The 12185-nt window shown below is 45.7% G+C and overlaps 1 protein-coding gene across 2 annotated transcripts in view; it reads right to left on the reverse strand.

Moving 5' to 3' along the window:
• DDX31 (DEAD-box helicase 31) overlaps positions 1-12185 on the reverse strand; it is a 77226-nt gene that overhangs the window by 19178 nt on the left and 45863 nt on the right. For both annotated transcript variants that reach the window (XM_075015244.1, XM_075015242.1), the window contains 2 exons: positions 6394-6505; positions 1329-1509 (listed from right to left, as the gene is read on the reverse strand). In XM_075015244.1, the coding sequence (XP_074871345.1) occupies positions 1329-1509; positions 6394-6505 (293 nt within the window). The remainder of the gene's footprint in view (positions 1-1328; positions 1510-6393; positions 6506-12185) is intronic.

The following is a 12185-nucleotide window of genomic DNA, read 5'->3' on the forward strand; positions in this document are numbered from 1 at the left end:
TAACCCATGGAACTGCGTTTTTCTGGCTCTCAGTCCTGCATTCAGGATCATTAGATCAGCCAGAAGCATTGCTTGTATTTATGAAGTTCGTTTGATTAAACCACTGCTTTGCCTTGTTCCCCATGTACCAGGCAGCTCACACCAGTGGTAGAGTTTCAAGGTCCCTCTTTTGACCAGATCTCATGTGCAGCAGTGACATTACAGTGGGCCAGGCTACATTGATCCTTACCCATAGATCAACTTTGGTTTGGCCAGTGGCCTTTGGATACTGCAGCAGAGGTGACTATCTCTGCTTATAATCTGAAAGGGAAGCGCATGTTCATTTAAAAAAAAAAACAGATCAGAGAGGCACAGACCCTAACAGGACACACAAAAGTGCTCCCCTCTTACCCTGACAGGCTAATCTGCAGATTCATGGGGAAACATGTCACACAGCCACTCCGCAAGACAGCCTGGCTCTGGGCAGACATGACATGGTTCAGCCTTGCCGGTGGGCAAGCATGTGTGTAACCACTTCTGCCTTATAACAGGTGGCCAGAAGCACCATGTATCATCTACTCAGTGTGGGGATCCAATAACATTGTCCGATTACCTGATGGCCAAATTAACTCCTCAGACCAGTCACCCTCTTCTCAGAGCAGGTAATGCTTTTCCCCAGAGCCACCCGCTGCATCTCACCGTCTCATAAGGAACTTCTGGGTAGCAAGTCATTCAAAACCTCAAGACCTCTCCATGACCCCAGACTCCACCACAGAGTGTGAAGAGGATGGCTGTTACTAAGGCAGAAGTCAACAGGGCACACAACAAAAACCCGCCAGCCATCTTGAAGTCGCTCTTCCCACAGCAAGCAGAAGCTCAAATTGCAGTGGAAGAGGTCTAGGCTGAATATTAGAAAAAACTATTTCATTTGGAGGCTGGTGAAGCACTGGAATACGTTATCTAGGAGGTGGTGGAGTCTCCATTGCTAGAGGTTTTTAAGTCGTGGCTTAACAAAGCCCTAGCTGGGATGATTTAGTTGGGACAGGTTGTGCTTTGGGCAGGGAGCTGGACTTGATGTCCTTCTGAGGTCTCTTCCAACCCTAGGATTATATCTGGTCCTTTTCCTTTCTCCCTCTCGGGGGAGGCCTATGACTGACTGAGGGGGTGGGATATTGTATTGACAATGGAAAGAGCGGTTTCAGCCTTCTCATCTCTGTTTTCCTGCTTCATCATTTGTCCCGGTTTTCTCCCATTATCTCCTAGCTCCCTTGGCAGGAAACATTCAAACTGGGGTTCACAACAGCATGTTCCTGCCCTGTCCGTGGTTTCAGAGAGGTGGACCTTCCTACCTTTTTGGTTTCAGTTTGGTTCTCTTTCCTGGACTGGCAGCCACGGAGGCGCTGAGATTTTGAGGGGCATCTCTGAGCCCAAAGCTCTTCGCCACATGGCCCAGGTGGAGGGATTTGATGTGGAAGATGTGCTTCAGGATCTTGGGGTAGGTGGTGTAGGAGCAAAGGAAAGACTGCAGAGCTGCAAAAGACACAGAGAAAAAGAGTTATTCTTTCCACAACAGTTCTTTCTTGTCTTTTCTTTTCTTTAAATACATTTACTCCATCCTGCCTATTCCATCTGAAACGATGTTGCCTTGCCATTTGTGACATGCTGGTGACTCTAGGAATGGTTGGGATGTTAAAAATATGTGAAGGACTAGTGCAATCCCGAAGGAGCAGGAGGAATACTGTGAAGAGAGAGGCCAGGAGCTCAAAAGAGACATGGAGTTATGAGGTCTGCACAGGTCTGCCTCCTCTAAACACTGCCCCTTCCCTCATCTGAGAGGGTGGCTGGTCTTCAACATGCTCAAAACGGAGTTGGTGACCTCTTCAAGTAGGATCTTGAGGGGTGCACAGAGAAGGGAGGTAGGAGGAGGAAGGTGACAGGAAGGAGGTGGGAGGAAGAGAGGCAGAGAAAGGTTGAGGAGTGGGCAGGGAGCAGACTCCTTCAGTACCAAACTTCCAGCAGCCCATGAGCTCTTCACCAGTCCCTTAGAAATACCTGAAAGACACATGGATTTTCCATTTTACTGCCAGGCTGTGAAGAGAGATTCCCCACTACCCCTTTAATGTATTTCCTTAGCCTCTTCACCCCTCTTATGTCTTCCTCAAGTTTTACCACTCTAAGGACAAGCCTCATGAATCGCACCATTGCAAACCGCACCGGTGGGTCTCCCAGAATGCCAACCACACCCACACTCCAAGCTGCAGCTTTCCTCTCTGCTCTCTCTGGGACACGCTTCGACGGCGGCTCCCCTGCTCTGCCCACTAAGTCTCCTGCTGCTCTCACTCAGCTGTGCATCTACAGCTTCCTCTCCGTCCCCGACAGCCGCCAACTCTAAACTCTAACCTCCCATGCCCTTGCTTGTTGAGCCACTGGACCAGCAAGTTTGCCCTCAGCTTAAATCTAATCTCCCAGCAGCAGTAGGAGCTTGGATTTTATGAACAGTAATAAAAATGTCATTTTAACAGCTCAGCTCCTGGAAGGACCCTGGGAATCCATCAAAGCTCTGTTTACTGAGTAAAGCGAACACCTTTTCCCAATCGATGAGCAAAAATTCAGGTAAGTCCTTTGCACCCTTCACCTGATTTCCTACCGTGAGTCTTTTAGAGATATCTGAATAACTAGGGACCTATGTTTTTGGAGAGGGTGCTTAGCATTTCAAACACCCAGTCTGCTGGAGGGGCTCTTGCTAAGGCAGTGAGGACCTATGCCTGAATGCTCTCAAAATCCCAACACTCCTACTCTCTCTCTCTCTCTCTCTCTCTCTCTGTAAAACTACTGGGACAAGTTTAAACCTGCTGCAATGTGTAACTCCCACAAAAAATTCTAAGGCAGCCGCAACTACGTCTACCAGCTCAAAATCTGGGCCATTGGCTGTTTCACACCCAGCAAAGCTAGAAAGCCATCCTCCTTCACAGCACTCAAAATGGTTGGCTCTCAAAAGCTGTGGGTAGCCAGGCCTTTTGGAAGCAGCCTGTGAGCACACACTGGATGTTACCACTGACTAGCTCAGAAAACCCAGGAAGGGGAAAACAAATGCACCGCTGGCATGGGTTCCAACAGCTTGTCTGCCATGAAGGCAAAAGCCAGCTGCAGTGTTAATTATTCACAACTCTTGGCTTGGAACGAGAGGAGGAAGGGAGTCCATGGAAGCCAGTCCATGATGAAAAAATTGCATATGCAGAGAGCGGAACAGGAGAAGCGGGGCGGGCAGCCCTGGCTTGAGACAAACAGGAGATGCATTGTGTTTCAACATTTCATGACATTCTGGATGCATTTCCCCACAGCAGCCATCAAAAGCCAACAGCATGCAGCTGGGGAATGAGAACATGCGCGGTCAGAGTTACACGGTGCCTGCACAGACATGGCTACGTTTCCTACAGACTCCAAGCCTATTCAGGTGTTGCTTTTTGTCACTGCATATAACCAGTAGCACGGTCTGGAGACATGAGCAGGGCACGATGGCCCAGGACTACTGGTTTCTGGTCCCAGCCTTTCTGCTTTCTCTGCATGACCATTTGCAAGGCATGGAACTACTCTCAGACTCAGAGTTTCTTCATCTGTGAAATGGGGATAAGTAAGGTCGCTTGCTGGAGCGTCAAGAAGCCTAGTTGGCCAGGACTAAGAATTTCACCAGGGAGGAGGATTTGATTCTTAAATTTGTCATGAGCTTTGGGATACTTGATTAAAAATCATAAAAGCACGATAGCATCAACCACGCAACACACAGCAACACCCGTGACAATGAGGTTTGGCTATTATACTTCACAAGTCCTGAGTCCCTTCCAGACAGGGAGCTTCAAAGGCTTTAAAACATTTATGAATTAAGCCTCACAGATCTCCAGAGGAGGGCGGCACAAAGTAAAGGAGCAAACAAATCAGAGACAGGGTCTATGAGATGCCCAAGGCCAAAGCCAGTTCCACTGCCCTAGAATTCCACCATCTGGCTCCTTGGTCATCACCATCTTGATGCATGCCATTTGAATGGTACAGATTAGATTAGGGTAAGACGCTCAAATACTAAACACCATGTCATTACTCCAGAAGTTGGCATTCAGAAAATAGCATCCCTCTTCTCTTACCACCACATCCAGCCACTTGTCTTAAAATTTAACCCAACAGCCTTGAATCTCCAATTTACATTACGTACTATTGGGAGTATCTTCTCCTTCCCAGTGTGTACCATTACAGGGTGGTGGTCTCTGGTCGCTTTCCTTCGTCGTACCTCAAAAAAATCTTTGCTGGCAGACGTTGCCATGCACAAAGAGAGGATTTAACTTGTATTGTGGGTGTTTTGTTTTGGTAAGTATGATTCAGGTTGCTAATAACTCATCACACAGAGTGAATTCACAGGAAGCCCAAGTCAGTGGCAAGTTCTGAAGAAGTTAAGTTGAGGGAAATTCGACTGAAGTTAGGACAGCCGCATTTAGCCTGTACCTGAGTGGGATGGAAAGAAAGTAACCAGTAGGTGGAGTAAGATGGAAAAGAAGTGCAAAAGAAAATAATCTAGTTATGTATTTACCCTAGAGCAGGGGTCAGCAACCCCTGGTATGGGTACCAAGAGAGGCACACAAGCCGATTTTCATCAGCATGCGAGGCAGGAGCTCAGGCCCACTGCTCCTCCCTCACGTAGCCAGGACTCAGAGATCCGCAGGTGCTGCTCTGTTATCACAGGTGCACACCGCAGTGAGCAGAGCCGCCATGGGAAGGTGGGGATGTGGGAGCCCTGCCCATGAGCTGGCTGGTGGAGAGGCAGGACAGGTGGACCTGGCTGCAGGTGCAGCGGGGCGCAGAGCTGCCGGGAGCATGGGGCTGGGCCTTTCCAGCCAAAGGTGGGGCGGATGCAGAGCTACTCCCCCTGCTGCACATGACACTCCCTCCCCCTGCATCTACCCTCCTCTGCCCCCAACCTCTGCCTCTACCTCCCCCAGGGACAGGACTGAGCCCCTCTGCCCCCTCATGCCTTCCATCTGCCCCCCTCCAGGGACAGGGATTTAGTCCCTCTGCTCCCCTCTTGCCACCTGCCCAAGGGCAGGGATTTTTTAGTCCATCTGCCCCCACTTCTGCCCATTGTCTGGGATGGAGGCTGAGCCCTCTTGCTTGTCATTTCTGCCCTGTCTTGCTACCATGCCAGTTGCTGCCCCTATCCCACCCTTTGGGCAGGCAGTTAATTCCAGTGAGGGACTTGGAGGTCCTGATTCCCCAGAGCTGCCCAGTTCTTCCCCCTCAGCTTGCTTGCCCTCTAGACATGCCAGCCCCATTTCTGCACTCCAGGGTTCTCCCTCCTGCCACCAGCCACAGCTAAATGGTAAAGCTCTCCATCTAATTTATGAATGACGCTATTGTAAGTAGGACTATTAGTGACTTTAAAAAGTATCCCTGGCACTGGGAGTGTGCATAGAGGTCAAAAGATTAAATTTTGGCACATTGCTTCGGAAAGGTTGCTGACCCCTGTCCTAGCACATACATGGTTTAGTTCCTTGGATGCAGGACTGGGGTCCTCAAACAGGCATCCAATATTATATTGGGCAACGGTCAGTATTTTGGCATAGACGCTGTCTTCACAACAGGTGCTTTTGCTTTTGCACACACATTCCCCTGTGTCCCAGACCAGCCTTGCAGAGCGGGAGGGCTGTATCAGTTCATATTATATCACCCTTATGGGTTCTGCCAGGAGGCAGTGCATCAGCACCATGTCTCTGGCCACTCCCATGGCAATTTTCCCAAAGCAGATGCAATCTCCTTCCCCGGCCCCGCATCCTTATTTTCAAACCTAGGTATAAATGCGTGCTCTACTGCTCTGTGCCACGCTTTACACGTCCTCCCTGGCGAAGACCAAATATGCACCTGCAGACGTTCATAAAAATTCAAGAATAACTGCAGTTTCCAGCAACTGTGTTTCATATTGCTGCGCTTTCCTGCATGCACACCTACACACATCAAAGGAAAATGTCTCCTTGGCTGAGGGCTGCTAGGCCTTTCTTCCAAGACATTCTGTCTCGCTGGGTCACATGTATTCCTGGTGTGAACAAGGAATTCAGTGGAATTGTAACCAAGAGGAGGTGTTAGCCTGCTGCCTCTGACCTTACCAGTGTATCGCACAACCTAGATATTCACGTGACTGGATTCAGAGCCCCCTAGATTCAAATCCTAATGAAAGCCAAGACTGAGCTTCATTCATGCGTAATATAGGAAAGTAAGAAATTAACATTTAATATCATTATAAAGCCTTCTGTGTCCATTTCAAATCCCCTCAGAGCCACTGGCCCTGAATGCTTCAGGTAGTCCTTTCCCCCAAAGCCCATTGTGCTTGCACTTTGTATCAACTGTTCGGTAGTAAGTTTAAAGAAACCTACTGACCTTTCTTTGCCCACCGGACTGTTCCCTCGCTGGAGTGCACATAATTTTCAAATTCTGTCTGCAAAACCGTCGCCCGTTCCCGCACTTCCTGGGGGTTCGTGCCATGGGATTTCTAGGAGGGCGGTGGAAGGATTAGAGGAAAGACAGAATTTGAGTCAGGAATAATGAAGCAGTTTAGAATAGATTTAATAACAGTAAAATCACACAGTAACCACCCGAGGGCCAACGAGGGTAATCCTCTCAATATTACTAGGGAAAAAAATATGTATAGATAAAGATGTTAAAGTCAAAGCAACCAGTGAGCACTGCTTCGTGAGGGGAGCAAATCAGGTTTAATTTTGTGTTTTCTACCACCTATTACATATATTTCTCGCCCCCCTGCCCCTCCCATCCTGCCAGCAGCCACTTTGGCTTCACTCATTCAGCTTCCAAGCTCAGTTACAGGAGTTACTCCAGACTGGTACCATTGTGTCCAGTTTTCTCTTGTGTCTTAGAATAATGTTCTTCTGAGAGGAAATAACTCAATCCACAGAACCCGCCTTGTCCTAGGACAATGAATTAACCTCCAACATTCATTCCAATTCCCGATCAATTTCTTGCTCCACACTCTCAAACATCACTGATCTTCCTCGCCCTATATTTCCTTTTTCCTTCCCATTCACTTCCCAGGACCCTCCCCCCAAGCTGTGCTCTCTACTTCTTTCTTCCCACTCTAGGCCCACCTACTGCCTTCCTCCTCAACTAGGAACAATCTCTTCCTTCCCACACCCTAAACACCCTCTCTACTTCCTCCCTGAATGCGTCTTTGTGCAATGACATCTCCGCACTTTCCTATGCATGTGCTGTTGTCCCATGAACTGCACCTGCAGAGGCTAAACTAGGGGCTCTAGTCATTTTACTGGCTTTTTGGAAAAATGGTCTGTATAGAATCTCCAAGCTGAAAAGCACAGCAGATCAAATTCACTCCTGGTGATTCAGGATGCAACACTGATTTAAAAGCAGTTACAGTGGGACTGACAGCCTTGCTAGGCTCATGGATAAGGTTGGGAGGAGGGCAGGGCCTCACGCAGAAGGGGCAGGGCTGGGGCAACACTGCCAGGACCGAAGTGCGCATCCCACCCCAAGCTCTCAGTGCTGCCCAGAGAATCCTGTGCATGCTCCAGCAGTGATTTAAAAGGCCCCAGGCAGTAGCTTGGAGCCTTTTTTTTAATCACTGAGCCCCAGGGCAATTGCCCCCTTTCCCTTTTTTTTTTTTTTTTTATCACTGAGCCCCAGGGCAATACCCCCCTCTTCATTGCGCCTGGTGCAGACACATCTGCTTCCACTTGCTGAGAACTCAATTATTAACAATAACTAATCTGACAGGCTATCTCCCAGCTGAGGGTCCATGCACGGATTTCCTATGCTAGAAGCAGAGTCACCTCACCAAAGTGGACATTTGTCGTTGTCATTATCAAGTTTCTACTGACGTGAAACAAAAAACTTTTTTGTTCCCTCTCCCCTCCCCACACTCTCCACTTTTTCTTTTGTTAAGCCTCGCAGGCGGCACAGAGTGTCACCTTCCCAGCGTTTTTTAATATGAATGTGAAATTAGCGAGGTTGCCCTTTCCCCTAGCGGACAGAATCCTCTGTTATTAAAAAGTAAAGCACTTTAATAATGAAAACTTTTTCTCTTTTTCCTGTGTTTTAACTGTTTAAAATTAATGAGAAGGGCATAACAGTTGTCAAAGCGATATTGAAAGCCGGGTAGCCAGGACCGAATAAGCACGAAAATCCCTCCAGAGTGTTAAATAAACAGTGCTTCAGCCCTCTCCGAATCCCTCTGTTGGTTATTGTATACATTCTGTAACAGCACTCAGAATAGATCTGAGCGCTAGGGAGGCAGAAAGGTTTCAGAATTCCAATAAAGGCCTCAAATTAAAGACAGCCTGGTGCGAATTCCAGGAGAAAATTAAAGAGACCTCAAGCTTAAGTGACAGGTGACTTGCTTCTGTGTCACAACTGTCAGGGGATTTAGTGATAATATGGCAATATATTACAAAGGACTTTTCTTATTTCCCCCTTTAGGCTTCAAAATGAGGCATCTCTTCTCGCTGGTGAAGGGGGAAAAAAAAAGTAAGACTAAAACGAGGGATAAAAACTCAGTGCATAATTTCCAAAGTGTGAGGTCAGCCCAAGAAAAATAAATAAAAAAAAAAGCAAATAGAAGAAAACATACCACATTTGGAAATCAGCTTCTCCCCCACTCTCAGATTTCCCTCCACCCGTCCAGAAAAAATTCATTTTAGATTTGCCCCATAATGGGCATGAAGCAGAATGGAGTTTGATTCCTGCCTTCCAGGAAGGTTGGTCTTTAAAAAAAAATTCTAAATTTAAAACTGACTCAGAGTCAAGCAGTATTAAAAAAAAAAACACCATACACCACACTGTGGGCGGCTGTGGGCGGCTAAAACAAGTGACCTGGCCGCTACAAGCAAGTCTGCATCCATTACGCATCTGAGTAAACCTCACTCCTAAGCATATCCCTGTTCAAGTCAGAGACAATATACCCGAAGCCCTTCTACCACATGATGAGGCCCAAAAGATAAAGTGCTGGGGTATCGGTTTATTTGGCTGTTTCCCCTTCTACATACATTTACTGCCTCCACTAGTGGAACAAACCCTTGTCATTCATGGATGCTAATGTGTTTATAAGTGTATGCCTGCACTATGTTATGCATCCCACCTTTTCCATGAAAGCTTCTACTACTCTGTTTTTATGTTGTCCTTTGTGCAACAAAACCATATTCTTGGCTGATCTACAGGCATTGCCAGAACATACTTTATTAATAAATGACAATAAACACAATCCAAAAGGAGCACCTAATTTTACTGGAGTATTTCACAACATCATGGGGGGGGAGACCCCCCCCAAAAGACAGAGAATCTATTTCGTAAGAGAGAAAGGTATGTTTAATAACACTGGGGTTTTTGGGGAATAGAAGGAATTAGAAAGTTCCAAGTTCATTAAGGAGGAAGGTTAATGGACATTCAAACAGGTGGGATGTTCTTATGGTGAAAAAAAAGAAGAGCAAGGTCATAATATGTCTTGCTTCTGTGATACTTGAAAACAAAATGAAGGATTTTGTGTGAATAACATTTTTTTGCCTGGCTGATTCCCACTCTCCCACAGTCCCTAGAACCTATCAAGGTGTTTTTCTCTCCCTCCCCCTGGTAAAAGTCGAAAGATCAAATTTATTCTCTTTGTAGATGGGTGAACAGTCACACACCTCGATGTAGCCACATCCATATTTTATGTGTCTAAACATAAAATATACATTTTACAGACACTTCAGCTCTCTCCCTAGTTGCTCACAGGAGCCCAAAAATGTGAGTTCCAAAGGGGTATTTATAATGGACTTCAGTCAAAGCAGTGAGAGACGAAAAGCATCATAATAAGGTTTCTGTGGGCATGAGCATCATATATACATGACTCCATGAGGAGAGAGCTGATAAGGTAAAGAGAAGTGTGTTACTTGCAACTTGCAAAGCCATGGCTGGGTGAGGTTAGCTCTTTCATAACAAGTGGAATTTAAAAGTTGCAGTCGCTTGTCTGTTCCACCTGCTGTTGCTTCTGTTCCTAGTTCATTGTACTGGCTCTGTGGAGAAGTCCGACAGCATTTAGTAGGGAATAACATCCTTTCTATTGACCTTTTAGAAACCATCTATAGAATTCTAGAATGATATTCTTGGTACAGGTGGCCATAAAGAAAAAAAAAAATCCACAGAAAGGACTGCATCTTTTCTTACATTTTATAGGCTTTAAATGAGTAATAGTTATAGAACCATATTTAATGTCTGTAATACTATATTGGTTTCTTCTCTATTCATTCCCATCATATTTTCTTTCTTGGTTATAGTCTTTTAAAGCTGTGTCATACGGCACCAACAATTTCTGTATGTGTAAAACCCAGCAGCAGGTCTAAAACAGCCCACAGCTAGGGTGAATCCCAGCTGCACTAAATTTAACAGCAAAACTTTCCATGGCCCTAAATGGGGCCAGGATTTCAATTTTAGATTAGGACAGGGATTATCTTCTTGTTATACGTGCTATCCACAGCATAATAGGGGTCTCTAGACGTTACCATAAGTGGTGATATTAATTAATTTCCCAATATCAGTTTATTTTGTCTGGTTAGCTGTTAGCTTTATTCTACAGATGGGTAAAATGAGGCACAATGAGCTTGTTAAGGCCAAAGCTTTCAAAAGTGGTTACTGACTTGAGAATCCTCAGTTGCTGAGTTCTCAGTTTGATGTACCATGGGCCTGATTTTTCACAAGCACTGGACACTCAACGGCCTCTGTTCAGCTTCTAAACATTTGCAACTGAAAAACCAAACCAAAACCCTCCAGAGTAATATTCTCTCTTCCCATCCAACATGATTACAGTGGCCCGCGGTGGACTATATTCTGTCCTGAGCCAGTGCCAGATTTAAAATGGGATCTCCTTAGAGCTAGAAACTGGAGTTTTATAATCATAGCAAGGAGATATTCCAAGTCTCCAATGACATACACAAAACTTACTGCCAGGCACGGGCATACACAGAAATAAAATATGAACACATTTGGAAGAACATGTTCTGGGCCTAGCATCAAAGTTCCTTCTAATTTTTCCCATCCAGGGCAGAATAAATTTTCCTGTGTGCACCAAGACATGCGTGGATGTGCACTACCAACAGAAACACATGCTGGCCACTGTGGGTGGCTGTGGGCGTTCTGCTAATGAGCTGAATCTCTACTGGGCAGCTGCCAAGCACTCATCTTACAAGCAACACTGCCCAGGGCCAGAGGATACTGAACTTTGAAGTGTTGACATTTTTACGGCGAGAAAGGTAAGTTAGGTCATGCTTAGGGAATGCAGCAATTTGTAACTCACACCAATGAATCCTTTATTCTGACATGCACACTTTAAACGATGTATTTGTTGGACTACTTTATAGTCCTTAAGCCTGAACAAAAAGGATTTGTTCCAGTTAACATATAACAGGGGGGGAAAAAAAAGCTATCTATGTATTGGCTTGAACAAGGGGCCAGAAATACATGTTTTTGAACAAACATGTCAAATGATTCACAGATCTTTGTATCAGAAGATGTACAGGTGACTGTTTTCCAAAGGCCAGGGAGCACCCACAGTTCCCAACAGAGCTGTCAGGAGTAAACTGGAAGACAGTGGATGAGTTGAAGACCGTTGGCTGGGGTAAGGGAATGAGTGAATTGGCAAAATTAAGAGCAAGTTGAAAAATAAACCTGGACAATTCTATCTAAGTCCTGGGCTCTTAAATAACGGAACTCTCCAATTTACTCCAGTGGCTGAGAAATCCACCGCAAGCATTTAAAATCTGTGAATTAGCAAGGAAGGGGCTTATCCAGAGCCCACCACAGTTAGTACAAAGGCTCCGATCTGAGACAATGGGCTTTGGACAAGACCCTAAGCAAACAAAGATGAGCATTTAAAAAGTCTGAAGAATGCATCACAAAATATACTTGGTTTATTTACTTGGAGGATTGTTGAGTAGTTTGTAATCATAAAAAATATTTCACAATTGGCTAGCTAATGGACTGCAGTAGGTTTGTTTTAAAAAAAAAGCAATGCAGATTCTTTACCTTAGAAGCCATCACTACAGCACTGCTTGGTGTGAAATTTCTGCTGCTCATTGTAGAGAGACATTGTGGGGCAAAACTTCCAAGGATCATAGATGAGGCAAATTGTAGAAAAGCAAAGTTCAACTGTCTTTTTGCATTGCCCAGAATGT

Source organism: Carettochelys insculpta, chromosome 21 (assembly GCF_033958435.1).
Source record: "Carettochelys insculpta isolate YL-2023 chromosome 21, ASM3395843v1, whole genome shotgun sequence".
Classification (NCBI taxonomy): domain Eukaryota; kingdom Metazoa; phylum Chordata; order Testudines; family Carettochelyidae; genus Carettochelys; species Carettochelys insculpta.